Source organism: Mobula birostris, chromosome 14 (genome assembly GCF_030028105.1).
Source record: "Mobula birostris isolate sMobBir1 chromosome 14, sMobBir1.hap1, whole genome shotgun sequence".
Taxonomy (NCBI): domain Eukaryota; kingdom Metazoa; phylum Chordata; class Chondrichthyes; order Myliobatiformes; family Myliobatidae; genus Mobula; species Mobula birostris.
The window spans coordinates 81,815,504-81,832,307 of record NC_092383.1 but is presented as its reverse complement, the minus strand read 5'-3'; the positions used below and the strand labels follow the sequence as shown (position 1 = coordinate 81,832,307).

General features: G+C 38.8%; 1 protein-coding gene across 2 annotated transcripts in view; it reads right to left on the bottom strand.

Annotated features, from left to right (window-relative positions):
• The window catches only part of dstyk (dual serine/threonine and tyrosine protein kinase), an 81,867-nt gene that overhangs the window by 9,378 nt on the left and 55,685 nt on the right, over positions 1-16,804 (bottom strand). The window contains exons 4-11 of one of the 2 annotated variants that reach the window (XM_072278766.1): positions 12,419-12,657; positions 10,171-10,254; positions 8,685-8,861; positions 7,482-7,611; positions 6,941-7,097; positions 5,945-6,077; positions 2,668-2,781; positions 306-2,190 (exon numbers count right to left, since the gene is read on the bottom strand). In XM_072278766.1, coding sequence (XP_072134867.1) covers positions 2,146-2,190; positions 2,668-2,781; positions 5,945-6,077; positions 6,941-7,097; positions 7,482-7,611; positions 8,685-8,861; positions 10,171-10,254; positions 12,419-12,657 — 1,079 coding nt within the window. In that variant the 3' untranslated portion in view covers positions 306-2,145. Of the gene's footprint in view, positions 1-305; positions 2,191-2,667; positions 2,782-5,944; positions 6,078-6,940; positions 7,098-7,481; positions 7,612-8,684; positions 8,862-10,170; positions 10,255-12,418; positions 12,658-16,804 lie in introns of those variants that run through there. The other variant, XM_072278764.1, reaches the window with a different exon arrangement.

Below are 16,804 nucleotides of genomic sequence, written 5' to 3'. Positions count from 1 at the left end.
ATTAAAACCAATACTGGAAATCAGTCTCCATAGGTAAAGGTACAAGTTAGAAACAGCAAACTGAATTCTAAATTCCCTCCCATTAATCATAGTGGCAAGCGGATGCTCTTTGCTATGATGGCAGCAGAACAAGCTGAGCACTGAACTCGCTCACTATGGCCTTCATTCTGAGGCCAGCAAACCAAGAATGATGCATTTCTGAGTTTCTTGTGCCACTATGCTAACTAAAATATACGTATCTGGTGATTTTGTCAGACACTTGATTCTCATCCTGCCAGACAAGCAGAATTTTTTTTGAACTAGTTATTGTTAAGGAGTCAAGTCTACCTGTAACAGGAATTAAGAATGTTTTGATAATTAGAAAGGCTCTTCATCTGCTCCACCAGTAAAGAATGGTTGAATTGAATACAAGCTGTACATACCAAGAACATTTTAATATCCTCTGCTACCATCCACCTACACCATCTTGTCAATATTTTTTCTTGCAGATGATATACTACTACCGCCAACGTATGCTGAGCACTCTTTATCAAGCCTAGTGATATTGCCTGCAGTCCAACTTAATTAATATTTTATTTCTCAGGTTGCTTGAGTTCTGCCAAGAGATGGTCAAAGATAGTCTTGCACAAATGATGCAAATAAAGTAGCTAGTAGAGCATGAGCAAAGTTGTCAGGATTGCAGGATATTTTAACTAACCCACATACATTGTATATAAACAAACTAACCAATCTTTCTTGACAACATACAGACCCAGATATCAGCGGATGCGATGCATTATCTGTAACCAAGGTATTAAACAAGGGTGTGTCTGTCCCCAATAGCATTTGTTACAATCTTCACCAGTGTGCTTGAAGGCTTTGCATTCTAATATGACAGGTATTTCAGACGATATTCAATAAGAGAAATCTATAGCTCTGATGATTCGAGATCTACAGCATATCCTAAAGTATAGGATTTAAAGTATAGGAGAACAGCTAACCATTTTAGTACATTTTGAAAAGTCCAATAACGGTTTGGAAAAAGGATGAGGAATTTGCTTAATGTCTTAAATTCTACAATGAAAATGCAATCATTGGCAGCATTGCATGAAGTCAGTCCATTATCTGCACCATTTGTATCTCACAAATACTTCTCAATCTGGGGTTGTACACTTTGTACAGATTCTATTTTAAAGAAAGGCAGGTTGGTTCTTCGTCTCCTGCCTCATTATAAATCTGATGTCAAAGCTTAGCTCCCTCATATTTTAGTCAAAGAATTACAATGCATCAAGTGAAATGTTTAGAGAGAAAACAACAAGATGTTCTTTTTTAAAAACTGTTTTGACATGTCCAAAATCCAAGTACACATGAAAGATTGTCATTCTGTCAGATGGATTTGCATCATTCCCTTTCAACTTTGCTGCTTTGCTTTATTGCATCTTACTATCTAAAACAAAGGCACACCAGGAACAGAGCAATGGATCAATAGCAACTCCAAATTTAATTGAAACAGAAAAATTACTCTCCAAGATTACAAACGCTAAAGGCAATAAGAAATATTAGTAATTTTGTTCTCCTTCTGCAAGCAATGTGGTAGACTAGTTAATATCTGAACATTCAGTTTCAACATATCAATAATTGGAATCAACAGTGAGATCACTTTTCACTTAATTTGACTCCTGAACACATTGGCAGCTTAAAAAAAAATTCTACATGGTATGAGATCAAAATTACTTCTGCTTTCATAGAATTTGTCGACTTTAACACATGCAGCAAATGAGAGGTTACTAATTTGGTGTCACAGATTTCTTCGGCCTAAAAATGAGCCCATTCTTGGAGACAACACAAACATCTACATTCATTGTATTCCAAAGCAAGGCAAAATTAAACACCAGCTCAGATTAATTCACAAAAATATGAGGGAAAGTTTTCCATAAATACAAATTAAAATTTAAAAAAGGCCCAAGTCACACCCGAAGCCAGGATTAGACAAGGTTTTCTATTCCAACATAGATTACATAGAGACTTTCAGAAGGGAATTGGATAAAAACCTTTCAAGACTACGAAGGGGAATCCATTCCACCCTTCCTTGCACTTACCACAAAAGGTACAGTATCCTGTCTGCATTCTTTCCCACAATGCTACTCAAGTAGAACTGGAATCAATTCATGAAGGACTGAATAGTCCTGATCCAAAAGATATGGGATGTCCCTGGGTAACAAATGGGTTCCATTTTCATGGATGTCCCAAAGTCAGAAAATAGACAAAAGAAAAATCACTCTATTATGGTTACCATACCTACACTGTATTGTAATGAATGGCATGGAAACACAGACTGTTGAGAACAATTGCTTAAAAAACAAACCTAATCGAAAAATGAAACTAGTTCTCCCATATAAAGGAACAAATGCATGCACATTCATCGGATTTCTGAATTTAATAATTAATGTGAGCTCACTTCTATGTAGGGTTGCCCATAAGTTAGGTGTTTGTAACCCAGGTACAGCCTGTAATATTGAATACTACGGGAAACAAATGCTGTAAGGAATAATCCAAGCAAAGTCTTTCTTCAGCAAACCTTAAATGATAATGCCAAACAATTAGTTTTTGACAGCAAGTCTATCTAAATAGAAGTATTACATCACACTATGACACCAGAGAAATCAAATGAGAACCTTCAGACCTTACCAAGACATTTTTCAATTTGACATCTCGATGCACAAGGCCTTGTCGGTGGAGAAACCGGATACCTTCCACGACATCAAGGGAAATCTGTAAACGTACTTCCAGCTTGAGACCAGCCTAGAAAAATCAGAAAACAGAAATTTTTGGCATCATGTTTGCAAGCATTATAATCTGGCTTTAAAATTTACCACCCAATTCCTGAAAATAATAACACTTGACAAACCAAACAATACATTTCTTTCAAAAAGACCTAGAACAATTCTGAAATCTGAATCACTAAAAAAAAAACAAGTACAATGATTTGCAAGTCTTCACATCCATGTTCCATATTGAACATTCAAAACACCATAACATGTAGTAAATCTGAATCACAGTACTTCTGGAACCAAGCCACATACTTTAGATTGCAAATTCATTTCCTGAGAGAACTGGAAAAGTCTTCAAGAACTTTCCTAATTTCCACCTAAAAAGTCTTTGCACTTTTTGAAAATGACTCAATAGCCAGATGGATGTTCACCAGTGCAATATTCTAAAATGTAACAGGAAAAAAAAATCACTGGGTACTCCATATATTCCATTTTATCTTAAAATTGAGTTAACTAAAAGATTACAGCCAAAATCATCTGATTATATATCCAAGGGGAGAAAGTCTTTTTTACCAGAATTACTTCAAAAACTGGTACCAAGTAAGAACAGTTCAGCAAGCTGGAGCCATTTTTGAGTGACCCAGTACAAAAGAGTTTAATGGAGTAGACAACATGATGCTTCATGAAAGTATTCAAGGATACTTTCACTGCTATGGGCAGAAGTTCCCACTTGCTTCAGAGAGGCAACAATTGTACCAGTGCCTAAAAATAATAATGTGAGCTGCCTTAAAAATCGTCACCCAGTAGCACACACACATCTACAGTGATGAAATGCTTTGAGAGGTTGGTCATGACTACACTGAACTCCCACCTCAGCAAGGACCTGGACCCACTGCAATTTGCCAATCGCCACAATAGGTCAATAGCAGGCACAATCTCAATGACTCTTCACACAGCCTTTGACCACCTGGACAATACAAACAACCATGTTCATTGACTATAGTTCAGCATTTAACACCATCAGTCCCACAATCCTGACTGATAATTTACAGAACCTGGGCCTCTGTACCTCCCTCTGCAATTGGATCCAACATCCTAACCAGAAACCCACAATCTGTGCAGATTGGTGATAATATCTCCTCCTCGCTGATGATCAACGCTGGTGCACTTCAGAGGTGTGTGCTTACTCCACATGACTGTGGCTAAGCATAGCTCAAACACAATCTATAAATTTGGTGATGATACAACCATTGTTGGTAGAATCTCAGATGGAGGTGAGAGCATACAGGAGTGAGATATACCAACTAGTGGAGTGGTGTCACAGCAACAACCTTGCACTCAACGTCAGTAAGACAAAAGGGCTGATTATGGACTTCAGGAAGGGCAAGACGAAGGAACACATAGCAATCTTTAGAGGATTCAGAAGTGGAGAAAGTGAACAGTTTCAAGTTCCCGGATGTCAAGATCTCTGAGAACCTAACCTGGTCCCAACATATTGATGCAGCTATAAAGGCGGCAAGACAGCAGCTAGGAGTTTCAAGAGATGAGGAGTTTGAAGAGATTTGATATGTCAACAAAAACACCCTAAAACTTCCATAGATGTACTGTGGAGAGCATTCTGATAGGCTGCATCACTGTCTGGTATGGGGGGGGGTGAGGGGTGGCTACTGCATAGGACAAAAAGAAGCTGTAAAGGGTCGTAAATACAGTCAGCTCCATCTTGGGTACTAGCTTACAAAGTACCCAGGACATCTTCAAGAAGCGTTGTCTCAAAGGCAGCATCCATTATTAAGGACCACCAGCAGCCAGGGCATGCCCTTTTCTCATTGTTACCATCAGGCAGGAGGTACAGAAGCCTGAAGGCACACATGCAGCGATTCAGGAACAGCTTCTTCCCCTTTGCCATCCGATTCCTCAATGGACATTGAACCCTTGAACACTACCTCACTTTTTTAAATCGTATTATTTCTGTTTTGCACAATTTTTAATCTATTCAATATATGTCTACTGTAATTGATTTATTTTTTTCTTCTATATTTATGTATTGCATTGAACTACTGCTGCTAAGTTAACAAATTTCACGACACATGCTGGTGATGATAAACCTGATTCTGATGCTTCCTCTGAAAAGACACTGTAATTAGAGCAATGAATTTACTGACATATCCAATGAATTTAGTTGTTTTTTTTAAAACACTAGTGTGATTATAAAATTGAAAGATTGACATTTAAGCAGCTCAAAAAACATGACAGAATGCAACAGAACTACATGTTAATGGAAATAAATTATAGGACAGGCTTGGTGGACGTGGATATCAACATGTCCAGTGGAAGGGTTCAATTCATTCACATTCTACAGTGGATAGTCAAAACTGCCCAACAGATCACTGGCACTAGCCTACCTGCCAACAAGGACATAAGTACAGAAAGGTGTCAGGAAAGTACCAGTAACATCATGAAGAATCCCACCCATCCTGCTTATGGACTGTCTGTCCCATTCCCCATCAAGCAGGAGGTTGCACAGAATCCACACCAGGACCACCAGATTCAAAAACAGTTACTTTCCCCCAGCAGCAAGGATCATTAACTCCTCCACCACTACTTTATTCCCTGTCAGTCACCTTATGCACAGCCTATTATCACTTTATGGACATACAAGCTATGTATTTATATTTGTTCCTAGTATTGCATTCTTCATATTGTTATTTTTGTGCTGTATCGAATCTGGAGTAAAAATTATTTCACCCCTTTATACTTGTGTACTGGAAATAACATTAAACAATCTTGAACCTTGAACTTTAATAAATCAAGAAATTTAAGGGATTGCTTCAAGTTGGTGAACTGGGTCATGGTCTAGGGCTCAGAGGACCTGAATGAATATGGCAAGATTGTCATGAAGTTCAAAAAGAAATGTGTGGATAAGTGAGTCTCCAAAACTTAGTGAGCCCCAATCAGAAGCCCTAGATGAACAAAGATTAGCAATATGCTGAGGACTAGACTGGATACGGGTTACCTGGAAGAGCCAAAAATGATCAACTTATTTTTTTGGATAATATCAAAAAAAGTGGGAAAAAGGTGATTAAATGAATCAGTCACATTTTAAATGAATGGCAGGGTAAGTGCAAGGAGCTGAAATACCTCTATAGATTAAGGCAAAACCTTTGTGGAATAAGAGTCTGATTTCTCATGTTTACCTTCAGCCCAGCATAGAGATCTCTGTGTAGTCTCTCCATGATTAACAGAACAGCAATGCTGGAACCGCCTCCATAACTGTAATCTATAACTGACCCATGAAGATCAACGAGTCGCTCGTGTCTAGGTAAGGATCTGTTAGATGGAGGAAAATAAAAATGTCTAAAACTATAAAAAATGGAAATACCAATACAAGAAATTCAAAATTCATGATCAATACAGCTTTCTTCTGAAAATGGAAACAACTCACATTCGCTTCATCTGCAACATATGATGATTGCCAAACTTACTTATTTCTCCATTTTAAGAACAAATGTTTAGATCGACATCCTATGCTCATTCTGTGTACCTCACATGCTCTATCACAACTACCAACTGACTGTGTGTCTCTATCATGACATGTCCTTAACATAGAAGTTAAGGATTTAGCCTTTCAAGCCTGTTCTAATCCGGACAGATGATAGTTCATGGCCAAAGCTACTAGGCAAAGGCATGGAACAAGAACATTGCAGCCTGAATAGGGCACCTTACCAGCAATTCACCAAAACTACAGGCAAAAAAAGTTACAGCCTAACAGCATCAACTTGAGTTGCCTTCTGTTTTTAAATTTCTGCAGCTAAAAGTCTTCCCATATCAGGTTTAAACAAAATGCTCAAGGCCCAAAACAAGCATTCCCTTGTGAGGGTCACTCCACTGATTCCATTTAAAGTAATCACTCATCAGTTGTCCATCATGAAAATATTTCCAAAAGGACAAAGTGGAACAGCCAAGAAAAATTCACCTCACATCAGACCAGCACAAAATTTCACACTTTAAATGAAAATTAGAATTCCACTCTAATCACAAGGAAGAAAATGGCACTCTGCAAAATACCAAGAGTGGACAGGAAACCAAGCTTTTGTGGATCAGCAAAGCCAGATGAAACTTTTCACACAGTTATGACTTTCAGTAATTCCCCAGTAATTTAATATTGATAGCAATCTCTACACATTTCATACCTTGTGTAGTGAAATTCTAGTGCAAGGTCATTCCAGTGCTTGTCATCTGGAGGTACAACAGACTTTAGAGCACAGGGAGAGTGACTAGCCCAAGTATCACAGAGGTATACTACTCCATACTGGCCACGACCCAGTTCACGTCCCAGCTTAGGTTTACCTGTGTTACAAAAATAAGTAGCTTTAGATTATTCTTTGTTTTCTTACTTCAAGAATAAATCAGCAAATCTCTTCGAACAATGCACAAACTTAAAGGGTTGAGAGACTGCTTACTTGAACACAGAACAGTACTGCAACAGGCCCTTCAGCTCATGATATTCTACTGAATTCATCTAATGACACCTAAATAATCTATCTGCACATGTTCCATATCCTTCTATTCTCTGCCTATTCATGTGCCAAAGAGCCTCAAACACCTCCAAAATATTTGACACCACCACCCCACAAAAGCAAATCGCACATCTCATATATGCAAGTACGCAAAGCAGTATTCTGCACCCATTCAAGCAAAAATGAAAACTCTAGACTCAAAGAGCAACCTTACCATGCAGCAGCAAGTCGCGGAGTGAACGACTTTCCAATGAAAGACGAGCTAGACGTGGGGCATGGTCTTTCCGTACCTTTAGCCAGAGATCCTCTGTTCTTTCAAGTTTTCCTGAAAGGCCTGTTTCAAGCTGTAATGCAATAGCAGAGAAAGCAAACCATTGGAAAATTGAGGAGGAGGATGATGCATTGAAAGAAAATTCAATAAATACCACATGGGACAGGTTATGCTGAAAGATGAAGGGATTTTGGGGAAGCAAGGTGCATTCCTGGACAGGTCATAAACAGGAGTGCTGAATGGAAACAAAAAGAATCATTTGTATTCTCAAGATTAACTGAGTTCAAAAAGGGAAACAATTTTTTTAAAAAGCTTAGAAGTACTGCCACCACAAAGTCAAAGTGAAATGCTTATGTCAATGGGGCCATAGGGAAATAAAGTTAAACTTCTGGCCAGTGAGACTTCCTCAAGGTGCCTGAAACTTCCTTTGGTCAAAACTTTGCCTGACCCTGAATATACCTAGCATTGTACTTTCACAGAATTTTAGCATATACACTGTTTTACTCCACTAACTGTACATAACTTTGCATGCTGCCAAATCATGCAATTATCTACAATAAAAAAACAAATTTGTTACTCTTCTCCCCCACCCCCACCAAATCAATATCACTGTCCTATTTCGAATAAATGGAGTCACAGCACATCCGCTGGCAATCACTGGCACAAAGCCAAGGAACTGAATGCAAAGTGAATCCAGTTTCTGAGCTCAGAATGTCTGATTCACCCCTGCAGTCAGTGGAGATTCCAAACATGGGGTAGAAGGTCAGAATTACCAGCAACCTTTTGCTTATTTCTGACAGGCGCCTGCAGAGCACAGGCATGCAATGTGATTAACTGTCTATCCCTAATTGGCAGGGCCCTTTTTGTGGGCACTTCAATAGACAATTAAAATCAACCATATTAATGGAGGTTAGTCAGGCTAGACAAGTATTGTCTTCACTCAAGGACACAACTGAACCAAATTGCTTTCCATACTTACCGTTACTGATAACTTTTTAATTCACATTTTAATAACTTCACCAACTTCGGTGTGATTCACATCCAAGTGGATGAATACTCCGGGCATTGTTAATTAAACAGTTGCTTAATCCTTCTCAAGCAAACCTGATAGGAGCATCATAATACAAACACTCAACGTGAACAAACCTGCCGTAGAGAGGCAGCAAATGCTTCATGTGAGCTATTAAGACGGGTGCGGAACTGACTACAAATGCTTTTCGCAAGTTTTGATGCACAAAGGCTCTCAATAGCGTCCTGGGCAATTTTCCTTTTCCACTCAATGGTTACAGCTGGAGGATGTACCCAAGGCATCCTATGAATTATCTGCAGAGTGGAAAAAGGAAGAAAGTAAGTCGCTCATGTCAAGTCTTCCATTAGTTTCCCTTAAACCAATATTCTTATACAGATACTACCCTTCTTGAACAGTTTTAAGATTTCTAAGCCTCCCAAACATCCTGGGTTCACAGATCTATCCTCACTCATGGAACAGAATAGTAGATTACTTGATCATTCATACACACAATTTCCTCTTGGAAACACAAAATGCCCTCCTCCTGTTGCTACACTAAATGCATCACAACTCAAGGAAAATATATTATCCAACATGCTAGCTACCAGAAATCAAACAATGCCATAAAGGTTATGAAATTCATATCGCTATGAGTCAGGGTATCTGTACAGCTCTTGGTAGGTTAATTAAGCACAAGAGCACAATAAATGAAATTGCAAAACATTACGCACCATTTATAAACTAGCAGCCCAGATGAAATTACTTCTGGCAACCTCCATCGGTTTTAAATTAATTTACTTAACTTTCTCCAAATTTGTTTGACTGTCGCAAAGTGATCCACTCTAGTTTCTAGACATGGGACGTCTTGATCTATCATTCTCTTTCCTCATCTGGTAATATATAGACCTAAACGACCTTGCCAAACGCATACAGAGGAAACATCCCAAAAACCTAAAGCTCGTAGCCATTACACATGCTCATCTTTCAGAAGAGAGACTGACTAGCACTCCTTATAAGTAATCTGGCCATTTGCTCATCGACACATTGTGAATGTTGCTGATAAAGCCAGCAGTTGTTTCTCAAACTGAACTGAGTGGCCAGCTGTGCCATTTTTCAGAGAATGGTGGAAAGCTTAGCACATCATGGGTCTGGAGACACACAAACCAGACCAAGTATAGTCAACAATTTCCCTTCCCTAAAGACTTTACATGGGTTTTAAATCATGGTCCAGTAACTTTGAGACCACAGTGATGAGATATTGTACATTTAATTACTCAGGTGAAAATTCCACAGCTACTCTGATGAGACTTTAAGCATATCCAAATGCATTAATCAATGTAAGAAATTAAAAGTAGCCACGATACTGCTGGCTTGACAAAAGGCACTACTCAAAATTAAACTATGCAGCAATCAAACAAAATGCTCATCCAGCAGTACACCAAGAATTTGATTGACGACCCTAATGTAAAAGCTTTTAAGCATTTAGGAGAAATGAAAGGTAAAATAGATGAAAATCAAAGGTAAGAATGTAATAATTCAGACAGCATATAGAAATGGGGTGACTGAATATCTTCTAACCTCATATATTCTATAATAATAGATAGATCAGCAAATAACACTAACCTGCTTGATCTGCTCCCAAAGCAGCCGGGAAACTGTTGAGCCTGAGTGGAATGTCACCTCAACATGATATGCAGCATTTAAAATCTATGAAAAGACACCATTATTTACCACAACCCTGAATAACTAAAACATTAAGCAATAATCCTCAATACAAGAAAATTGTGACACAGAATGTTTCAAGCACAGCACATCTTGGAAGAACTAAACCTCTTGGTCCCAAAGTTCACCTTCCTCACATCATATCCAAAAACAAACTAATAGATTATTATGATTAGGCAACAAACCTATCATTAGCTCAGAGACAACCCATGTATTGCATGACATACACCTTGGACTTCGAACAAAAATTTGTAATAGAAAGACAAAATTGAAGTGTATGGCCATAGAGTTTTTCAACAGCACCATTTGAAACAGATGAGCCACATGGTACGAGCCAAGACGTGGGGAATTCACTTTCAAAAACAGTATAGTTTCGGCTTCCCTTAAAGCAAGATCTTTAACAGCATTGAAGTACAGAGGGACATTGGGGTTCAAATCCATTGCTCCCTGAAAATGGGCATACAAGTTGATAGGGTAATAAAGGTGGATAGTATGCTTGTCTTTGTTAGTCAAGGCACTGAATTCAAGATTCAGGATGTTGCAGCTATTTAAAACTCTGGTTAGGCTTTACCTAGTTAATTTATTCAATTCTAGCAGCCCATTACAGAGGGGAAGGAATTGGGAGATTTGAGATAGGGTGTGACCTGGATTAGATGGCACATGCTCTGACAGTTTGGACAGACTTGGATTGTTTTCTCTAGAGGCCAACCCTCGGAGGCAATAATATAGCTAATATATGCCCCCCATTATTCAAGCCCTTCAGTTATTTCAGTTGACATTATAAGAGGATGCCCTGGCTGAGTAGAACAGCTTCATTCCTACCAAAGAAAAAATACAAGGAAAAAGCTCTGCAACATAAATTTCTTCCTCAACATTATCTTACAAGTTCCAGGATGTCCCCAGTTTGCTCAATGTGGCAATCTTCAAAATTCTCACTGGGATTATTATATCCCAGGACTTGAATTACCATGGGCAAGCATCCCTAATTTAAATTCCCATACTTTAAAAAGGATTAATTATAATCTCACACTACAGCAGACTTCCTCCCATTCACATCATCACAGTACAGGAAAAAGACCAAAATGCCATTCAAGCGTTATAACAAAGACAACTGACACGAAGATTTTTCAAACAGAGAAAATTAACAAACCGGGGACAATGCCAAGATTATGACAACATATTGCATAGAATTTGCACCACAGATACAGATTATTCCACCATTAGATTAACAATACTTGTTATCTATACAAATCTCATTGTGTCTGTAGCTCGTGTGCGGTTTCCATACAGATCACAGGAGACAAATACCATGTCAAATAGCAAAATCCTCCACCAGCTACGTCCCCTACCCTATATTCAAACTTCTTTTATTTGGTATTATATTGAGCACATGAAGTTTACATTTTGTGGAGCTAGTTGTTCGGACATAACATTTCCTCCAGCATTTTCTGTGTGTTTGTTATCTTTATACTGTTGGCTCACTGGCAGCTAACTATCAACAGGATTGAATTACTTAGATGACTTCAAAAATTAACTTTCAGATTAGAAACTTGAGATGGAGGACAGAATAAGTCTGTCTTATTTCAGTTCTGTTGCACAACAAGCAAAACAGACAATAGCACCATCATTGTTTTGACTTGTGAGAAAACCTAAGCCAACAAGATTCTTTATAATAGTCAGAGCAGATTACTTTATTACCGATTGCCTAATAAAGTAGCACAAATGTTCTTTCAGCCACAGTTACGAGAGGTGGTACACAAGTAAAAGTGCAAAGACAATAATAAAAGAAATAGAATAGGAGAGAAGGGGATTCATCTTATTTCTGCTCTTGGATATACCTAGCCAGCTTATGTCATTTTTTTTCTGCATTGCTCTATGAATAAACACTACAACTTTTTTTTCCTTGAAATGAAAATGCCTCCACCAGCCTTCAAGGTGCTGTATTTCGGATTACTGATATCTGTGCAACATTTCCTCCTCTCCCCTCAAGTCAGTACACAGATTTAGTTACGATACTGGCTAGAAAATACCATCTAAAGCAAAAAAATACATGAAGCCACTAATGAAGTTTCACAATAACTGCTGCACAGTGCTGAAAATACTTGCATGCCCAAGAGCTTTTGTCATCTATTACCCACTTTTGACACACCTGCTTCAGATGATTGCTGGCAACATTGTTCACTGCAGAATCCTGGCTGGATTTCTCCAGGCTCTTCAGGCACCGCTCGAGGGTCCCAACAAAACTCTCTCGAAGGTAGTCAACAGAGCTGATCAGCTTATTGGCAACCGCCTGATTTAACCGAGTAATAATCAACTCCTGAATCTGTTTGATGCAGCATTTAATATCCTTATTGCCAACAGTCTCACCATTCTCAGAGATGATTATGTCTGTGGTTGAGGGTGGGGAATGAGGGGGGAACAAAAGAAAATGAGAAAACAAGCTTAATATGTTAAAAGCATTCCAAAAATTCAAATTACATAAATACTGTAGTAAAATACTTCAGTTCATTTTAAGAATAGCATTACAAAACCAAAAAAGGTTAGGAAACCTACATTTAACCAAGGCAAAATTGTCACAGTTAAATTACACTTCAATTAAAATGGAAGTAAGGCAGAGTGGCAAAATTCTATAAATGTGGGCAAGAGTCATACATCACAGAAATACATCTTTAGGCCCAGCTGGTCTATGCCGTTCAAGATTCCCATTTGCTTGCACTTGGCTCACATCCCTCTAAAGCCTTTCCTATCTGTGTCTCTGTCCAGGTCTTTTAAATGTTGTTAACGTACCTACCTCAACCACTTCCTCCAGTAGCTCATTCTATGTACTGATCACTCTCTGGCTGAAGTCTTTAAGTCTCTTCCCTCTCACCTTAAACCTACAGCCTCAAGTTCAGGGTTTTCACACTGGGATCCACGGACCCCTCAGTTAAAGGTAAGGGCCCATGGCAAAAAAAAGATTGGGAACTCCTGCTCTAATTCTTGATGCTGTAAAAAAAACCACTATGCACATTCACTATCTATGCCACTTGTAATTTTATACATTCTATCAGATCACCCCACAATTTCCTGTGGTCCAATGAAAATAGTCCCAAGCTGTTCAACATGTGTCCGCAGCTCAGTCCCTCAAGTCCCAGCAGTATTCTTATAAATTCGCTCAAATTCCAACTTAATGGCATATTTCCCATTTGATGGTGACCAAAACTGAATACAATATTCCAAATCCAGTTTCATCAATGATTTGTACAACAAGCAAGACACTCAGTATTGAATCCAACTTCCATACTCAAATGCCCTGACTGATGAAGGACAGTGTGCCAAAAGCCACCTTCAAATAAAGTAATCAAGGTACTTGAAGATAAAAATACACAATATATCGCAATGAAATCTTGAAGTCTTATGTAGTGAAGTATAACCAGGATACACGCAACTCTGGATCTAGTGAGATTGCCAAATTTGGATCAAATCAGTATGGGGTAAAAATATTTCAGGCTGTAGGACCATCACTGGAAGTCTCTCAGAATCAAGAATAGGCTAGCCAGTCCCTGAATTCTGTTCCACTTTACAAATTAAATGCAAATTTTAATATCAATTAAAGCTAACATACTAAATTAAGAGCCCAACTTATTAAGTTGGTTTAAGTGTGACTAAACTACTCCTACCAAAGATTATTCTCCTATATAATTAATGCACCTCAACTCAAACTGCTACATAATAACATTGAAGTTAATTAATAGTACTTCATATAGCCAGGCTGGGGTCACTTATTCAGAACTGAAATGAGAAATTTTAATGGTTTGAATACCTTCAGTACCGAAGTTTGTGGTTGGTTACTTGTATTCAGGATTGAAATTGGAAGATATATAGTACAGTACTGTGCAAAAATCTTAGGCATATTATCTATATATATGCACCTAAGACTTTTGCACAGTACTGTATTTGTGAACATGGAGTCGAGACTGAGTTTGTAAATCTGGTGGGAACAAAGGATGTTGGGAATGGCGAGGGTGGAGCACAACGGGAAGGGTGTTGCACAAGTAGCAGAGAAGGAGTGCTGGGGAGGGGGTGGCATTGATGCAGACACACCCAACATTGAGACACCAGGCAAGGTCATTTAATTAGTGAAAGGAATTTTTAAACAAGTATTAGCAGAATACACTTATAGTGGTACACTGCCTGCTCCATTGATTTTTATAAAGTGACACCATTACTAGTTCTGGGTATTTAGATAGTATCAATAAATGACCGAATACCATTTTACAATCCAACTACCACCCTGAAAATCCTGTTGATCCCAGTTCCCAGTATTTGTAAGGGGGGGGGGGGGGAAGAAGAGAGAAGGTAGGGTTAGAGTTAAGAACTTGCTATTTATAACCCTTATTTATATCATAATCTGTTCATTATCTTTTCTGAGCACACTAGAACTTTTAACTGTCAATGCATTCTGTGCTTTCTAACACTAGGTGGTGCTACTGCTCCCCAAACTCATCCTGCAGAAGGGTCCTGACGAAGGGTCTCAGCCTGAAACGTCGACTGCACCTCTTCCTCGAGATGCTGCCTGGCCTGCTGCGTTCACCAGCAACTTTGATGTGCGCTGCTCATCCTGCAGATCCAATTTCTCCAGGTTGCATGTAATCTGTCCACTTAATGAGCTACTGTTCAAAGTATTTCCTCTTTGTGCTGACTGCTGTACCACTAGTTGCTTTTTTTTGGCTTTTCCCCACCCCACCACCATTGCAACATGCTATTCCTGTTGGCTTCTGGCAAGTTAGATTCATTCTAGCAGCAGCTTTCACAATTTACCCTTGGCTGTGAAGTGTACAGAACATAGTTAACAATGTGATGCAGAAACAGATAATTTAGTTTCCAAGCTTAATATACTGTACAAATCATTACTAACAACTTAGAAATAAATAAATGTTAGAATCAAGGAGAGCCCCTGTGCTTTGATATCACAATTGGATCAGAAACAGCAGTTATCATGGCATCTTCCAGCATTGATCAAGCAGGGAATACACAAAGTGAACACAACCAACATTACATTCTTGAAACTACTGAAGTGGCAGGCTATCAGGAGGACTAGGAAAGAGGGAAGTATGGGAGAAAACAGTGGGGACAAAGTTGACAGAGAGAAACAAAATAGACTAACATGCATTCAAATCATCTTTGTTGAATAAAGTTCAGAATTTCCAACTACAATGTACAGTATTGGCAACATGGTTAATTTAATTAAGAATGGGGTCAATTCTGAAATAAAGCACCATGTTGAAGCTCCATCTTGCATCATATAAAAGAGTCTAGAAAAGATGTTCAAACACGAAAATCCTTCAACAACTAAATAAGTTTTTGCTTTTTCAGGAGGAAACTGAACTAAGGAAACTTTACTCCTAGCTCAAGAACAGCAAGTACTGAATGAGGATGCACCATGTTCATGGCCATTAATCACCTGTAAGAGGGAAAACTCCCGTCTCCTACTGAACCAAGTAGAAATGTTGCATGGATCAAAGTAGAACACAGCAAGTTATTTTTCAGTGCATGACTACTTTAGAAATTCAGCATTTCTATTGTCAACTTGATATTTTCTGACATGTTCTGAATTAAGGAAATGATTAGCTCATTGCTTTACTTCGGGTGGAATACTGTTCTGCTCTCCCTTTCAAAAAGTACTCAATGCCAATAAAAATCTGAATACCTCTTTGAGCAATTAGATCCTCGATAGCCTTACTTGGTTTACCCAGTCATTTCAGATTGGCAGCATCTCCTGCACAATCTTCATCAGCACAGGTGCACAACATGGCTGTGTGCTTGGGCTCTGCTCTATTTGCTTTATACTTAAGACTGCAAAGCTAAACAGTCTCAATGCCATATTTCAATTTGCTGTTGGCCAAATCAAAGGTGGTGAGGAATCAGCATTTAGGAGGAAAATTGTGGTCTTCAGGAAGGGTAAGACAAAGGAACACATACCAATCCTCAGAGAAATCAGAAATGGAGAGAGTGAGCAGTTTCAAGTGCCTGGGTGTCAAGATCTCTGAGGATCTAACCTGGTCCCAACATATCGATACAGCTGTAAAGGTGGCAAGGCAATGACTATACTTCATTAGGAGTTTGAAGAGATTGGTATTTCAAATCCACTCAAGAACTTCTACAGATGATTATTCCAATCCTTTAGCTCATTTCCTACATTTGTCCTGCCAACCAGTGGCAACTGATGCCCACTTCCTTAATTGACCCAGAGAATTAAATAGAGGTTGATCCATAGGGCAGTTCCCAACCACTGGGCCGCGGACTGATACATTGCCGCGAAGAATGCAGCGGTGGCCGGAACGCACCCAGCAAGTCTTTAAGAAAAAAGCCGAAATAAACAAACTAATTAATTAGGTGCCGCAATCGGCAATCGCCTCTGATCTGGGCTGACATTTAACATGCTGGGTAGCACCTAATTAATTAGCTTGCTTATTTTGGCTTTTTTCTTAAAGATACGCTGGGTGTGTTCTGGCTATTACTGCACCCCTGCATGCTTTGCGGCAATGTATCGGTC